Source organism: Astatotilapia calliptera, chromosome 20, assembly GCF_900246225.1.
Source record: "Astatotilapia calliptera chromosome 20, fAstCal1.2, whole genome shotgun sequence".
NCBI classification, from domain to species: domain Eukaryota; kingdom Metazoa; phylum Chordata; class Actinopteri; order Cichliformes; family Cichlidae; genus Astatotilapia; species Astatotilapia calliptera.
In genome coordinates, this window is record NC_039321.1 from 2,252,317 (window position 1) to 2,270,117 (window position 17,801).

The 17,801-nt window shown below is 44.6% G+C and overlaps 1 protein-coding gene across 3 annotated transcripts; it reads left to right on the forward strand.

Annotated features, from left to right (window-relative positions):
- Positions 1-258: 258 nt before the first annotated feature.
- Positions 259-16,272, forward strand: hm13 (histocompatibility (minor) 13). Of its 3 annotated transcripts, XM_026154785.1 has the most exons (12): positions 268-671; positions 4,491-4,526; positions 8,925-9,023; positions 9,117-9,199; positions 9,295-9,383; positions 10,968-11,053; positions 11,751-11,876; positions 12,051-12,108; positions 12,224-12,344; positions 12,466-12,568; positions 13,637-13,722; positions 15,340-16,272. In XM_026154785.1, the coding sequence occupies exons 1-12, from the start codon at positions 444-446 to the stop codon at positions 15,401-15,403; spliced, it is 1,179 nt and encodes a 392-aa protein (XP_026010570.1). In that variant the 5' UTR covers positions 268-443; the 3' UTR covers positions 15,404-16,272. The 3 variants fall into 3 exon arrangements, with proteins under 3 accessions (XP_026010572.1, XP_026010570.1, XP_026010571.1); XM_026154787.1 differs by lacking the exons at positions 4,491-4,526; positions 15,340-16,272 and adding an exon at positions 14,662-14,936 and having other exon boundaries at positions 259-671; XM_026154786.1 differs by lacking the exon at positions 4,491-4,526.
- Positions 16,273-17,801: the final 1,529 nt, after the last annotated feature.

Below are 17,801 nucleotides of genomic sequence, written 5' to 3' on the forward strand. Positions count from 1 at the left end.
TGTCGTTGTTTTACAATTCAGTTGCATTAATATAGATAGCCTGCTATTTGTGTGCAATGTATTCATTTATGTTTTCTTGCTGTTTGTATCTAGTGGCTTCTCAGAATATGCATATATTATCTATGTATACATAGATAATATATGAGTCTGATAGCTTTGAAAGCAGAACAAAGAGATGGTGACTACCTGCTTTTTTACTCCCGTGGTACCTCCTCTTTTGCCGTGCACGCCTTGTCAGTGTCCCCGGAAACAGCAGCGGGTTGAGCCCTCCTCTTCCTGCCTGCTCTCCGCTCACTGCTTTAGGAAACGTGGCCTTATCAGGACTCCAGCAGCACAGCGGTAGATGAATGACAGACTCCCCGCTTCAGCTTCCACTTCTATCCGCCTGTCAGTTAACGCCACAGCCTCATCAGACCCCGAAGCCTCTCTGTGTGTGAAGAACAATGTCTGAGGCTGAGCAAATCCCGGCCTCTGCTTCGGAGGCCGCCGCATCGGCCGTCCTGGACGCCCTGAACGCCACGGACTCCAACGGGACCGAGGCGCTCAACGCCACGGCCAAATTCGTGGCCACCCCGGAGGGCACGGCTCTGGCGTACGGCAGCCTGGTCTTCATGGCGCTCCTGCCCATCTTCTTCGGAGCCCTGCGGTCCGTCACCTGCTCAAAATCCAAGGTAACTGTTAGTGGACCCCGGCGTTTGGGTTTGACTTCAGCCCGCCTCTCGTTAGCCTTCAGCGGCTAGCTGCTACAGCTAACGGCTGGCTAACTAGCGGCTCACCAGGACGCTAAAAATAATATTTTTCCAAAACAAATACAGAAGTGGGAGTCGCGATAGAGTTAATTGAAGAATGATGTGCTGAAATTATCGATAAAGTTGGGAAATACGCGTCCAGACTCCGAGTGAAGGTTTAAAGATCCAGCTGTTTGATTTTACCGGTTATTTCCAGATGCTAATTAGGCTTTTAAAGTCGTTATCTGCACTTGTTGCACTCATAACGCTGCGTAGTGGGTGTCGGGTCCTCTGGTGTGTGTCTGTTTAAACTGTTTTTTTTTTCTCAACTTGTGCTTGTTTGGCGTGTGATGAAAGGATGTGTGCACAGATGTTTATTTACATTTTTCCTAACGGACTTTTACCTGGCTGAGTAACAGGGACCGCTGCCATCCGGGTGGGGAGTAGTAACTTAAAGTTGTAGTAAAAGTTGTACAGTGAGCCGAAAACAGACTGTGCTGAACGGAGTCGTGACATGAATACGAGGTTAAACCGACTGTCAGAAAACGCCAAGCTAGCCTCGTGGTCGTGAACGCATCACCAGGTGATGGAGAGAGACGTGTACTGTTTCTGTTTGTTCTCGTTTTGGGGTTTTTGCAGACATGCGCAGTTAGCTTAAAGTAGAAAAAACCTCCCACATCCTTTGAACGGCCGGGTGGAGGTGATGGAGGTTTTTATTAGTGACTGAGGACGCAACACAGCTGGCAGAAAATCACGTTAATCTGCATAACGGAAGCTGCTAATAACAGCTGTGAAATGAAACCGGCTGCTGTTTCAGGTATCACCAGCAGAGACACACCCTGCTCTAACGGTGCTCTGCCTTTATGGGCGCACTGTCTGGGGATGCATGTTAAAACTACCTGTCCTGCAGCAAGTGTAGGATCTGGTGAAACGGGGAAAATTCCCCATGCTCTGATGCACAAAGTTCGGATTTAAGAGGGAAAAGTCGGGTCATGAAACAGAGTAATGTCTAGACTGAATTCTCAGAGTGGGTGATATCTGTGTGACGGTCCAAGTGAAGGAGCAATATCAGTTTGACCCAGAACCTGATCTGCAACCGTGAGAAGCGTCGAGAGATCAGACACATTCAGAAACTTTAAGACTAGATTAAACTTTGACAGCATGTAGGCCGGAGCTGTCAGGTGTTTTCCGTGTGCTCTGGGACACACCTGTTTCTGATTTTTCCAGAAAAAAGTTTTGATGACGCTCTTGTGGGGATTCTTTAAAAGAGTACTTAGATGCTGAACAACAGTAAGCAGAGTGCATCAGTGCTCTGCAGTGGCACACCCGCCCAATGTTTTTGGCACTATAGGTATTTAAATTTTCAGATTTACACATGACAATGAGACAGAAGAGAATGACTTTAGATGTTTTCTTCTGTTTGTATACAGAAGGCATAAAAACGGGTTTCCGAGCAGAGAGAAATATTCAGTTCCCCTCAAGATGTTTTAATTGGCTAAAGACAAAACAGAAACTAGATGGATTCTTGTCACATTAGGGACAAATGTACCTTTCCCCTGGTTACAGCACAAGACTAAAACCACTTTTGATGAATTTCAGTTTGACATGAGCTGCTCAGTTATTGTAATGCCAGAAAGCTTCACCTGTCTCTCAGAAATGACTTTAGACTGAACGCTTCACGCTGCTGTCTGTCATGTTTCTCATTTTCTGTCGCTCGTTTCTTTGGTTTTTGACGTTTGCCTTCACTGATGGTTGTAGTTAACGTAGACTCTGTTTTATCTCACTGAGTCACAGCGGGTCCTGTCACTCGCATGTAACGCATCCACAAACCGAGGCGGACGTGTCACGCAGGGGGAATTGCGACATTAACTGAAATGAGACGTAAACAGCAGTAACTAGACTGAAATCATAACCACGGGTGTTCCTTTGGTCTCTTTAATATCAGCGGCTGCTTAACACATTTGCAAAAACAGGAAGCGAATGAAATCTCGCGAGGAAGGAGAGAATGGGCTCGGTGGCCTGAGGCAGGTGTTTCACAAAACAGGATCGTACTCGGTGGGAATGAGATGGATCGAGATCACAATGTTCACAGAATGGAAATAATTTTTCGAAAGGACGCAGTTTCTGTCTTTTCTTACATGAAACTATTACACAGCAAGTATGAGAGTGTCAAGTTTTATTGTCATGTGCAGATAAACCGTGTAGCCACGTTTACCCATAATGACATTCTTTGGCTCCTCAGCTTTACATGAGCAAATAGAAAGTGTGCAATTATATTAAGAAAATAGCAGGAGTGATAATAATGATAAAGAGAGAAAAGTATTAAATGTTTAGAGATAAAATATATGTTTAAGTTAGTAAAATACATTTATCATTACAAAGTTGAAATGATAATTTGACATGAAATTTCAAAACTAAATATTTAATTTTATGTTCAGTTTGGAAATTTAAAGAACAAAGTAACCATTAAAACGTCAGCTGGTTAGATGTTGAAAACAGCAGGCAGTCTTCTTTCGGGGGACTATTTTTAGTTGTGGATTAATTTTCCAGTGGGTCATTTTGACCCCAACCCTACATTTATACATACTACTGTGAAATTGTCAGTTTGCTAATTCTCCATATGCTCAGTTTCTTCCCACCGTTGTGAGGAAGATGGAAAATAGTTTGAAATATGTGGGTTTTTAACATTATAGGCTTTGTTTTGATTGTAATTTGTAATTACTGCGTAAATAAAGCACCTCATTGGGAGAATTTTCAGTAATGCTGAGAATTTAAATATTTTATAGTTCTTCACAAAATAATTTAAATCTACAAACGGGGTCTTTGTTCACATTTAGTTGGAAACGGAAAAAACAAGGTATGAAAATCAGCCTGACTGTGTTGACTTCATTCAAATGTGTTGTTTATTAAAGCATTACAGAGATACAATGCTATCTGTATTTGGCATTAAATGATCCTAGAAAATTGAAATACAGTATTGAATAATTAATTCAAATATTTCACCGTGTTATGGGATGGAGCCTTTAACAGTTATTGCAAAACACATGACAGGGATTTGTGATGTTGCAGAGCTCTGTGTGTGCGCACTTACCAATGGAGGTTTTCTTGATGATGTGTGAACTCTGCAGAAGTTTGACTATAACCCTCCACACAGCGCTCTGCTCACTGTACGGGGATACTTGTCTCATTTTAATACATCTGTGACTTGTATGGCTCTTTCTGTGGCTCCTCAGTGTTTCCTTCTCCTCAGCATTACACGCTCTGCCCTGTGACATTGGGATAGCAACACTGGAGATGAGAAATACCTGGAGCTGGGCTGTAAACCCTCTGGGTGACGACTCGGGTCGTACCTCTGTAGCAAAGATGTGTGGGGGGGTTTAAACGCGGTTTTGTGCTGGCGTTGGTAAATCTGACAGAAAGTCTCTGCCTGAGCCTCGGGTGATGTTCAGTTTAAAATCGGCGTCCATGGCATCCTTCCTCTCTTCCTCCGTTCTTCCTCTTTCTCGCTGTTTCTCCTCTGTCAGCCATCCTATAATATGAACATGAGTTCAGATACATCAAAGCTTTTATTCACTGAAGCTGTTGCCCTGTGTAATTCCAGCAATGATGATCTGTTTCCTGCATTGGACACCTGTTTGCTTGCTTTAATTTTGGGCCCTGCTTCCAGCCCTGCTCCTGATTGCCGATCTGATCCTCTCTCTCCCTGTCTGTCTGTGTGCACATCTGTCTGTCCACCCATTCTGTTTGTCTGTCTATCTGTAGGAGCTCGGAGAAAATGATTACGATTCTGGGTTCAGAGTGAGTATGAGAGCCGCTGTGTGCACCAATACACCCAGACACTGTTGGTTTCCAGCACTGACACAGCAGGGATTGCATGAACGCAGAGGTGTTGGGTGGAGCCGGAACAACAAACTGCTCATCAGCTCACGCTTGTTTCAGTGTGTGTGCTGTCCAAAAGCAAACAGACATGTGAAATAAAAGGAACGCCTGCAATGGAGAAGAAGAGGGTCAAGAACCAATCAGATTTAGATTTCTGTTTTTCTGCACTGATAAGTTAAAAAAAGATCATCTGCTGTGGCTGATAATCCCAGCTTATTCCTGCCTGATATATTCAACTTTATTGTGTCTTAGTGGGTACAGCTAGCTGCTCACACGCTCTGTAGGCGTTAGAGAAAATGAAACGCGGTGCCAAAAGTATAAACACGTTTTTGAAACAGGTTCAAGATTCTGCTGCAGGATTTCCCAGGAAATTGTCTAAAACTACTTCAGGAAAATTTGTGCAGAAAGGAATTTATCAGAATGGGGGAAATGACGTGTCTAAATATGAAGGTTGAGTAAAAGAAAATATGAAATTTAACAGAGTAATGTGCATTTTGATGGCCGCATTAAACTGTCCTCAAACCATCAGCACGGCATTTCATGGGTGACGTAAGGAATTGATAACGCTACGTGAACTTGATTACTTTAAACGGCCTCTTTGGTTCGGCAGTCGCACACAGACCGCGGCGTCTGGATTACATGCAAAGTTCCACTGAAGCTTCACCTGTGTCCCGACTGCACTGATCACTTAGTCTGGTTCAGGTTCATGCAAATTGTAAGCCAGACTTTAACAAAAACAAATTCAAAGCAGCACATAACACAGACTGGGGGGGATGTTGGCAGGAAGTCCTACAGCAATGCCAGGAACCAGTTTCATGCACAGAGGACTCGTTAAAGAAGCCAAAACCACAAACACAGCCTGCAAATAGAATAACGGCTTAAAGTAGAAAATACTTCTGAAAGGGAGTAAAAATGACTGGACTCAGTGGAGCCCAAACACTGGTACATAAAACGCACAACCTCACAGTACTGAGGTTTATTTTTAGAATATATTAACTGTGCAGGAATGTTCCTGCGACTAACCTCGTCCTCATGTAGATCTTAGCAGCGTCTAACTCGCACTAACACTGTGTTACTTCAGCCTGTTTGCTAACAGCTGTGTGTTTGTGGTACATGTAACTCATAGGGGTGCAACGATATTCATATCGATATTGAACCGTTCGATACAGTGCTTTCGGTTCGGTACGCATATGTATCGAACAATACAAAATTTGTAATTTATTTTATCAACTTTCCTTCTGACGATGCTGTCTGTGTTGAGCGCTCAGTGAATCTGCGTTCGACTACTCCGCCTAGGCTGCACTGTCGAGCGCAGATTCACTGAGCGCTCAACACAGACAGCATCGTCAGAAGGAAGAGCGCAGGGCAAGCTAGCGAGACAGAAGTTAAGCTCTCCTTACAACATGGACCTCCCCCACCCTCATTCAGATCTGGCGTTTGGAATTATTTTGGTTTTCATGTGACGTATGACCCTGAAGGTAAGCGAGTCATGGACTAAAGTAAAACAGTATGTTGGATGTGCCACGCAATGCTCAATTACATTGGTGTGAACTAGTGTGTTAGCGCAGTTAGCTCGTTAACATGTTGGCCGTCTAGCCCCATGCACGGAGCGATCGGCGGTAGCTCGTTAACGGAGATTTGCCGTGTTGTGGCGTTAAGGTCATTTCAACGAGATTAACCTGAAAGCACTAGTGGGAACACAACGAATATGACTGCACATTTACGCCGACATCATCCTAGTGCAAAGACAAAAACAACAAGCATGCTACTAACTTTAGCCGAGTCATTTAGACAGCTGTTAGCACATGATTCTCCTTATGCTGCTGAGAATATAGCCCAGAAGAAGCGGATAGTATAGCTTTTATTTTGGAAAGAGACATTTCTCTGTAATAAACTCTCTTTTCCAAAGATGAGTGATTCCTCAATCAGATACAGGGCTCGCAATATCGCTAGCCCGACGTCCTGGAGCTAGCGATTTTTTTTCAGTCGGGGTACCAAAATCTATCTCTTCCCTGCCCGTCGGGCTATTGTAGGAAGGAAAAATATATGTCAATGCTTTTGCATTCTTTCAGAAATGTAGCTGGGTAATTATGTCATTGGCATCGGTGAGCCACTGTCAATATGTGACATATTAAAATCGCGTTTGAATTTGCGCTTGTTTTTTTGCTTTCACTTTGCAATCGTGCGAACTGTGTATAGAGAGCGACAGCACTGATCTGTGAGTGATGATAATTTGCGCACCAATTCCTCTGACATCGTCTTATTAATCGTTAGCTTACTATGCAAACATGACAAGTGAAATCTCCTGCAGCAAGCTTAAACATGTGAGAGGTTGATCGCGCAGAGAATCGCTGAGCTTATGTGAGTGCGCGTGTAAAAGCAGCAGGAGAAGTTATGACAAATCAGACTATAAGGCAAAAAGAAAGTGCAGCTTTATGGTTTCATGGACAAAATAATTTCTGTGGCTGCAATATGACGAGCTAAATAACCAGGGCTGCACATAAGTGGTCCGCAGGTGCGCATTCGCTGTCAAAATAAAAAACACGCACAAGGGTTAGGGTTAAATTTAAAAACTGTACTTTTGAGTTAAAATATATATTTATAATTTTAATAAATGACAAATTAAAAAGGCATGAACATTTTTTTTGTATCGAAAAAATATCGAACCGTGACACCAAAGTATCGAACCGAACCGAACCGGGAATTTTGTGTATCGTTGCACCCCTAGTAACTCAGTCACCTGCAGATTTACTGGTTTCTATAGAAGCTCATGTTGCTTTAAAAACATCTTTAGTTTCAGGAAAGACAGGATGTTACCATTTAGAAAATGTTTGTAATATTAATCCTGCATTTACTGTAAACTTGAGCTTTGGATTATAAAGCATTGGTTTGTGTAGGATTCCTCTCCTTATCCCTCTACATCCTCCTCTGTCCCAGTTTCTGTCTCGGGTGAGTAGATGGAGGAGAATATAGATGGAGGTGACTCTCAGGCTTCTCTCTCAGGGCTTCTGTCAGTCTACAGTAGCTCTTCTTTTCTGTGATCCGACCCGAGTGTGGAAGGACGGCCTGATCGGGAGGAGGACAGGCCTCGGTAGAGACAGGGAGGTGCCCTCTGGCATGTCTGTGGAAACGCACATTTCTGCCATTGTGTAATTATTGCAGCGCTCAAACCCACGCTGGTGTGATGGCTGTATCCTCCAAAGCCTTTTATACCACCAGGAAGTCCCAGCTTTCAGAAGCTTTGTTGCTAAATGATGAATATCCACACGAGCGACGCCTCGATAAGAATCAGATTTTATCACAGAGGCATAGTGTTCAGTGTTCGTCTGTGGGTCTAACTCAGGCTGTCACTGAAGGTTAAACTCGTATCAGTTTGTAGCATGACGTGAAAAACACACTAATATTTAATATTTACCTGATTTGTGCCCGTGTGCCTGCCATCAGTCCCGGTGAGCACTTGTTGGACAGTTTCTCCTTTCTTTCTTCAGCGATGCTCCACTGTCACCTCCACAGAGGAGGACGCACCGCAGCACGTTATTCTAGTATTTAGAGATTGGCTCAGCTCTGATTACAGCTGCAGTTACTTCAGGCTTTCTAAGCAAAACTGAGTATTTGACCCCCAGCATGACAGCTGTGCAGGCAGGTTTGTGGTGCCTGTGTTGCCTCATTTCACGAGCAGCAGGCGGCGCCTCAGATTAGTTTGTGGTTGCAGAGTGAAGCAACTGCTTATTGCAGTGTTGGCACAGAGCCTCACAGGGCCTCACAGAGCCTCACAGAGCCTCACAGGGCCTCACAGAGCCTCACAGGGCCTCACAGGGCCTCACAGAGCCTCACAGGGCCTCACAGAGCCTCACAGGGCCTCACAGGGCCTCACAGAGCCTCACAGGGCCTCACAGAGCCTCACAGGGCCTCACAGGGCCTCACACGGCCTCACACGGCCTCACAGGGCCTCACACGGCCTCACACGGCCTCACACGGCCTCACAGGGCCTCACACGGCCTCACACGGCCTCACACGGCCTCAGGGTTAATCCCGGTATTTGGGTTAGTTTAGGCGTTAAACGTTGACAGTAACAGTTACATTACAACACATAAACTGTGGTCCATATAACCCTAATTTAAAATTGATGATCTTCATTTAAAACTTCACTGGTTTCTGTCTGGAGACTAGTTCATCTTCTTTCAGGTTAAATTTGTGATGGGAAGCTTTAGCTTGGTGTGGTCTCACCTGGTGTTTGGATTGGTGTGCACATCCCTGTCTTCTGGTGAACCTTCACCTTACCTGCTCATATTTCTGTCTCCGCTCCGTTTCTCCCAGAATGCAGCCGACATGCCCGAGACCATCACCAGTCGGGACGCAGCGAGGTTCCCCATCATCGCCAGCTGCACTCTATTTGGGCTCTACCTCTTCTTCAAGGTAAGTCGGCGTCTCTTACCTCGGGGAGAGCTGCGACGGTGCATTTCGTCAGATGAGGCTTGTTTCTGATGCTGGACGTGTGCTGTGACGCAGGTATTCTCTCAAGAGTACATCAACCTGCTGCTGTCGGTCTACTTCTTCGTCCTGGGCGTCCTGGCTCTGTCTCACACTATGAGGTATGTCAGAGAACGTGAATGTGTGTGCGAGTGAATCGCTTTGGTTTAACTGATGTTGGAGGTGACTCGACTCTGTTCTTGGTTCTGTCTCTCAGTCCTCTGATGTCCAGAGTCTTCCCAGCATCTTTCCCAAACAAACAGTACCAGCTGCTCTTCACTCAGGGCTCCGGAGAGTCCAAAGAAGGTGAGACTTGCTGCCCGTTCCACCAACGACGGGAACAAACACCGTTTAAAAATACAGTTTAAAAGACCCAGATTCCTAAAAAGAGCAGGCAAATGTTTTTGTTTCACACAAAAAACCCAAAACGTGTTCAAACTGTTTATTGCTCCGATTTAATTCTTAAAGTATTGCACGGCAAAGATGCCAGAGGAAGTGAATTGTTTTGCATATCGCTTTGAAGGAATTTTAGTCCAGTCTTTGGTTTGTGGGGTTTCGTGAATGCGTGGCTCTCTGAAGTCCTGCTGCAGAGTTTCATTCAGACTCGGGTCTGGACTTTGACTGGGTCGCTGCTGCACGGTGATTCTTTTCTTATTCTGTTGGAGATTTGCTGCTGTGCTTGGATCCTCCTCTGGACCAAATGTTAGCTCAAGCATTAGCTATGAGACAGACGACCTCACGCTTGACCCCAGAATACTTTGGTATAGAGAGGACCTCACGCTCGGCTCGATGATTAAATCGCTGCTGTGCTGCCGGTTGGTGTGAGATGTGTGTGCTGCTGTGGATTATGTCATCGTTCCTTCAGATGAAGCTTCCCTAACCTAAGCTGTGCTTTCTTTTTCTAACTGTGCTGTCATGAACTTTAACCTTTAACATGCTAACTGGGGCCTGTAGAGTCTGACATGGAAAGTTTTCAGATGAATAATTGTTGCCCTCCTCGCCTGTAAAAGGGTATTTTTACGGGTGGATGGGCCGAGGTGACGACCCGAGTTTGAATGCGATAACTCAGGAATGAGGCAACGCAGTATTTTCAAATTCATACCAAAGGTGCAGCTACTAATCTCGAATGAGTTAGAATCTCAGTGACCTCAGAGGTCTGAAAATCTCTGTACGTAGGTTTCAAAATGATACCAAAGGTGAATTTAGGACGGGCTGTCGAACTGCAGGCCTCGAGGGCCGGTGTCCTGCAGGTTTTAGAGATCACCCCAGGTCAGCACACCTGAATCAAATGACCAGTTCATTACCAGGCCTCTGGTGAACTTCAGGACATGTTGAGGAGGTCATTTAGCCATTTACATCAGCTGACACGTCTAAAACCTGCAGGACGCCGGCCCTCGAGGCCTGCAGTTCCCCATCCCTGAGTTAGGAGGAGGCTGACAGATGGCACTAGCAGCCGTCAGTATTTTTTAATTTTAGAATGATGGACTTTGTTGCTGATGATCACTTAATGAAGTGCATTTAACTATCAGCGCCTGGCTGCCACTTACCCTCTGAGGTCCCTTTGAAGCAGTAAAGAAACACATGATCTGTTTATTATGTCTTGATGTATAAAACCTTAGAACAGTGAATGTTGTTTCTCTTTGTCAGGACGATAATGTTGCTGTACAGGTTCATCTGCACGAGTAAAGTTTTAGAGTAAATCTTCTCGTTGAATCGTGTTTACTGAGGAAGCGACAAACGGCCTCAGTTAAAGTTTATTAGGTTGAATCTGTCAGAGCTGTAAGCATCTCTGTATAAATGTGGTTTATTGAACAGCCTTTTGAACCCGATTTAGGTCTCCTGACGTCTTTCACATTCATGTCTGACCTGCGTCTCTCCATGTCTCTACAGAAATAGTCAATTATGAGTTTGACACCAAGAACCTGGTGTGTCTGCTCATCAGCAGCGTGGTGGGAGTCTGGTACCTGCTCAAAAAGGTAAAAGTGACACGTGCAGCACACAGAGCTGAGCATAGCTGTGAGCTCCGACATGGCTGAGCTTAGATCTGTGGGGTAATGAATTATTTATGAAGCCCTAAATGACAGTAATGGTTAATCCACAAACATGTGCAAGTTTATAATCAAAGTGATATTTAATGTTCATGGTGTTAAAATCTTGTTTTTGTTGTTCTTGAATTTTTCAGTTTACTCTTTTACATAAAAGCAGTAAAAACAGTGAAGCACGTTATTATTGTTTTTTCATCAAGATGCCAAATTAGTTATTTACTGAGTAAATAGCTTTTAGTGCTTATGTTTGATTCCTTCTGGTGTGAAACAAAGAAAATCGACAGATTTTAAAATGTTTCCTGTTTTTCCGACAGATGGTATAAAATGTAAGCTCTAATTATTTCCATCAGAAATGATGTTCCACGCTGTGACATAGAGCTGAAATCTGTAATGCAATCGAAGCCTGCTGTCAGCTTCACTTTTGGCTTCTACCGTAATTATTATTTAAAGAATAATGAGGATAAAACCTCTGAATCCAAACTCGTTTATTTAGCTGAGACTAAAGAACATCTGGTCAACATCTGTATAAAGGATTCAAAAACAAAAGGATTTGTGTAAATGTGTTCGTCTCAGCCGCTCAGATGCGTCATTTTGTGCTCACGTGTGCGTGTGTATTGTGACATCACAGCACTGGATAGCCAATAACCTGTTCGGGCTGGCGTTTGCCCTGAACGGAGTGGAGCTGCTCCACCTGAACAACGTCAGCACCGGCTGTATCCTGCTGGGGGGGCTGTTCATCTACGACGTCTTCTGGGTGAGTAGATCACGTGTCCAGCTCAGGTAGTCGTACGGAAACGTTCCAGAAGATTCGAGCTCAGCTCTGTCATGTCCAGATGTTCAGTTTCAGCACTTTGACACAATCCAGATGTTCCAACAATGACCCAGCATGAACACAGCTGTACATCATCCTTATTCTGTGTGTCTCCAGGTGTTTGGGACCAACGTCATGGTGACTGTTGCCAAGTCATTTGAAGCACCAATCAAATGTAAGTGCTGTGTATGACCGTGTCAGTCAGTTTTAGCTCCTGCTCTTCATAGACTTCACCCAGCTGACCTCCTGTCCTGCTGTGATCTCCCCCACCCGTCTTTGCTCCACTGCAGTGGTGTTTCCACAGGACTTGTTGGAGAAAGGTCTGGAGGCCAGTAACTTTGCCATGCTGGGACTGGGAGACATTGTCATCCCGGGTATCTTCATCGCTCTGCTGCTGCGCTTCGATGTCAGGTAACACTCGGTCCTCTTTCCTCTCAGCTGCCTCGTTTCCTTTGTTTTCTCTCATTTGTGGGATTTAAACAAGATGAATGTTCTTTATTCCCTTTCATGTGAAACCGTCTTCTACCTGCAGCTTGAATAAAAACAGCAGGACGTATTTCTACTCCAGCTTCCTGGCCTACATCTTTGGACTGGGCCTCACCATCTTTGTCATGCACACCTTCAAACATGCACAGGTACGAGGCTTAAAGCGCAATCACTCTTCTCAACTTTGTTTTGTTCAGTCTCTTCTCAAAACAGCCTCTTTGCAGCCAGTTGCATCAGCTCATTTTGAGGACTCGCAGTTACGGGCATTTGAGTTCATGTTGGACGATTCACGTTAGCAAACGCCGCATCGTTTGATAATTTAGTCTAACTCGTGATCGAGATTAAAATTCGATTCGTTGTGTATCCCAGAGTTCTTCCTGCGTTCTGTTTGCTGTTGTTCCTTTCAGTCTAATTTATTCAAGCAGAATACAGACTTTAGTCTACTCAATGTCCAGAACTGCTCTTGAGCCAGGCTGAATGTTGTCGGGGAGATTTCCAGAGAGCTTTGAATAGGAGAGAGGCTCCGATTTAAGGGTTGGGACCTTTGTGTTCCTGCGTTATTCCTTTTATCATCAGTGCAGTAAAGCTTCGAATTTCCAGTTTAAACCACCTCTGGGACCCTGAAGCTCCCCATGTGAAGCCGATGAAAACCACATCCTGTCATACCGACCAGAGTTACAGTCAGCTAATCTGCTCTCTTTTTTTCCTCTTATTTAAACAACTGATAATTGGTTGCCAAGAACATGAGGTTGATGAAATGGCTGCAGTGACTCTGTGTTCTCACTGGTCGGGACCTTTAACTTCAGCGTCCGTCCTTTGTCTAACGTGGAGTCTGTTTCCTGGAAGCGGACTAAACGTTGGCTTTATTAAAACTGGGACAAACATGAAGTCTGATTTTGTGAGCAGCTTATTAAGTGAAAAGTCTGAAGTTTTAATTTTCTGGAAAATCTGCTGTAGGTATTAAATTTGCACACGGTGTGTTTAAGAAGCCGCAGCCAATAAAGCTTTAAGGATTTACTCGTCGCTCACGGCTGTTTGTTGTTGTGCAGTTTATTTATTTACAGACCAACATCCAAACAAGGGAAAGACACCATTAAATGCTGTGCTGCTGTATTTAGGATTTACAGTTATCATTTACTTAAAAAAGACCCGATGATGTTGCCCGTCTCAGTTTTAATGATTGAGGACGTTAAAAGCTGTTAAATCTGTGTGTCCAGCCCGCCCTGCTGTACCTGGTGCCCGCCTGCGTCGGCTTCCCCGTCATCATAGCGCTGTTCAAAGGAGAGCTCACAGAGATGTTCAGGTGAGTAACCACGGTGACCAACCACGGTGAGGCAGCAGGGCCGAGCTTGTTTTAGCAGGAAAACATGTTTCTGAAGTCTGAACATACGTTTGCACTAAAATTAACGAGCTGAGAGATTTATTTGTAATTACTGAAATTAGACTCATGAGGATTCTTTGTTTAGTGGATTAAAGGTTCAGAATCTCATGCCTGGCGGGCTGAAACCCTATTGGCTGTTTATTCCAGAATGAAGCTCTGTGATTGGACAGATTTCTTTCTTTTCTTTTTTTCTTCGGGTATAATGTAAAATTTAAAAGTGTGATCTATCGACCAATGACACTGAAGCATTTCTGTTATTAAATGCACCAAAGTGCACGTCTGCTAAACCACATTTCTTTGTTTCATTTAAGAATAAATAAGATTTGGACCTTGACTTCAGCACAGACAACCTCGGGGCCTGATTTAATGATAGAGTTTTAAAAACAGGAGCACCTCCTCAGTTTTTAAAGGATCTCTCAGTCTGGAGTTTAGTCTGCGCTGCAGGAACCGCCGAGGTTCTCCGAGCAGCAGTTTCCATGTTAAATGCAGAGTCTATGACGGCTCCTTTGTATGTTCAGGTGCTTCTGTCAGCAGACTGAGGGTCTCCTGCTCATCGACCTCATCATTTCACTCCCTGCTCCCATGTCTGTTTTGTACTTTCTCTTACATTTTTTCCCACCTCTCTTCTTCCACCTTTCCGGTCGGTCTTTATCCTCCGTCCTCCTCGTTTGTCACGGCAGTAGAGCTCTATAGTAACTTAGACCTTTAGAGTTTAAGATGATTTACCACACTCTGTCGTTGCCTCCTTTCTTTCTCACTACTTTTATCATCTCCTTTTTCTTTCTCTGTATTTTTCTTTTATCTCCTCTGTGTCTCCATTTCCTTCCTCTGCTCCCCGTGTCCCCCCCCCCCCGTGGTTAGCTATGAGTCTTCAGAGGAAGTTCTTCCCACCTCTCCCAGACTTACTTCCTTTCCAACCGTCAGCGGCTCTCCCGCAAGCCTGGCTAGCTCCATGGATGCCGTCTCTGTGGCGACAGGCTCCTCCCCGCGCCACCGCAGATTACAACCCACCTCGATGTAGAAGCCCCGCCCCTCTATCTTTACTGTCCCCTTCTCTGTCTCACCTGGGCAGGTAAAAAGCCCATTAATGAGCCCATTAACCTGCTTACATGAAACCATCGCTCCATCAGATTCACCTTTTATAGCATTAATAAAATCATGAAGGAGGAAAAATTCAGCTGATCCAAAGGTGGGGTGTTGTTAGCTTGATTAGCACTGGTAAAGCAGACAGGTGCAGTGCACAGACACAGGTTGCTGCTAATTAACCGAGAAATGAAACACGATGATACTGTTTGTTCCACCGATCTTTACAAACGCTGCAAAGCAGCTGCACCCGTAACTTTAGGCCTCGAGAAAATCCAAATGGGTGAGTTATTAGAAAAGCGATCGCTCACCTTTCAGTTGTTTTAAGGTGGAGATTGACGAGAATCCAAACTGTTTGAATCGGGGTGTTTGAGCCTCCAGAGGCCATTAGAGGAACTGCAGCATTGGCTTCATATTCGTGAAACACACTAACATCGTCCTTCTTCTCTTCTTCAGGTATGAGGAGTCATCTGAGGAGACTAAAGAGGAAGCGACAGAATCAGAGAAGAAGGACCAATAATATCCATGTCGCCCCCACCCCCTGCCCTCCCTCCTCCTTCAAACACTTTTCATCATCAGCCTGCTGCCACCACATTTCACTGAAGCCCCGCCCCCTCCAGTCTCTCCAGCTTGTCAGCCAGGGGAAACGGGGCTCATGTTGCCAACGCGTTTGTCTCTGATAACCACGGGAGCGGCCGCCGACTGTTACCCGTGGTTACGACTGCCGTCGCGCTGCCAACGATGATGTTTGTAATTATTAAAAGTCGTTTTGGGACCCGGTGCCTACCACGAATCCTCTCACACAGGACCACGAAGTGGCGTGTCAGGGAACACCTGTCCAATCGGATCTCATCATGTGTTTGCAGCTCGCCGCTCAGATAGGCAGAGAAACGAGAAGGAGCGCTTGTTTTAGCCTTTACACGGCCCAGAGCGTGGACGAGTCGGACGGAAAAACGAGCGCTGCTGCCATTTTCTTTCTTGTTTGTTAGTTTTTTTTTTTTTCTGAAACCCTCAAACAAAGAACCGCTGACGATTGTGATGATCCCCAGAATCTGATCCTGTAAAAAAGTCTGGAGGCGTGGGAACTCTCCAGATGTGGTTCTTTGTTTCCGGGTGTCTCCGCTCACCAGGCGCTGCTCACACTGCCGTCTGCTCCGTCAGCATCAGCTTCTTCTACTGGTTTTATCTGTATTTGTTTCTTATAATAGGCCAGAATTTTAAGAGGGGAAACCCCGGCTAACAGGTTCAGTTTTTTAGGTATACAGTTATGTTGTCATTTGTTAAAGCTGTATTGTGTTTACATCCACTTGTCTCCATGCTGACTGTACATGTGAGTTCTCCCTGTCTGTCCAGCTGTTTGCCAGAGAATAAATCTGCTTTCCAATCAGACCTGTGGTGCTAACGTGGCTTCAAGTTAAACCCTGCAGCTGTAGGTCGTAGGGCCGTACAGCTGAGGCTGAGAAAGGAAGTAGAAACAGTCCGAGTATTATAGGTTTTTAACCTAAAATATGGTTCCTGTTCCTGACGAGGATCAAGTAGTTGGTTTGTTTTGGAATTAGGAAATTGGAGGTGAATTGGTGCACAGATGAGAGCTAATATCGTAGACACGTCTATAAAAGATGAAAGAGTTCCAGTTGTATAATGTGTTGGATTAGTTAGATGAATAGTTTATGGCTCTTCCCCAAAGTCAAGAGAGCTGCAACAAAGTCCCACGAGGCTCATCCAGTCTTAAAAGCTTCCCTCTGAAATTCAAGAGAAAGTATTAATTTAGTTTTTGTTTTGTTTTTTCTTCAAAAAACACAACGCAGGTTGTTTGCTATAAAGCGTTGAGGCCAATGTGTGACCAGCTGCCACTGGGACACAACTGAATACAAGAGCAGCAAATTTAGCTCAGTAATAACAATCCAACCACCACCTCTCGCTCAATGGTAGCTGGGATAGACTCCAACCTGCCTGTGAACCTGACAATAAGCAGAAGAGGATGAATGGATATAAATTTATATAAATATTTAACTTACATACTTGAGTAAAACTGAGTTGCTGTTATCGCTGCAGCCCACACGTTAGCAATCATTGGTCTACGGCGTCGGTCACTAGCTTAGTTTAAATGTGAAACAGCAGGTTTGACCCGTCTGTGGCCAGTGAGCACGTCAGACCTGCCCTCACTGATGCCACAGTGGCTGTCCATCTTTTATTTACAGTCTCTTATGAAGGTTCTGGAGCTTTATTGCTCAGACGTGTAACAGATACACTTTTTGTGGTGACAGAAAAATGCCAGTGTGGTTTTGTGGAAAATGTTTAGAAACCAAAAGCACAGTTTGGATTTCTTTGTTGAAAACGAGGGGGCGACTTGAACTCCAACTGTGGTTCTTTAGTGAGAATAATTAGTTATAGCTCCAGGTGTGAATACTGCAGTGCAGCCACTCGTAATAAATAAATAATGATGACAAAAAGTAGTTAGAAACTAAAGGTACAAAATATTTTCCCTCAATTTCGCTCCTTGCTGTCCCTTTCAGTTGGAGTGTGTCTGGAATTTAATCAGCTGCACAGGTGAACTTTTTCCTGTGTGGATAAATAAAAACTGGATTCTTGGTTTTCAGTCTTAAAGTTCTGGCCTGTGAGAGAAGAAGAGCAAAAGGAGGAGGCGGCAGACTGAACTGCCTTCACTGCCCAGCAAGAGGCATCATTCTCACACCTTATTGGTGAAAAGGTGCAATGGGAGGAGCTCCGTGGCTTCTTCGTTTGATAAGCAGTGAGAATGAGCCCAGGAGGCAAAGTGTCACAGGGTGTTTTACAAAAGCATCCTCAAACTAGGATCAAACTCAGAAAAATAGCCAAAAAGAATTCAGCAGAATCGGAGACATGGTGACTGTTGGCCTGTGTTACAGGTTCATTTCCAAAATCTGCTGCTTGAAACT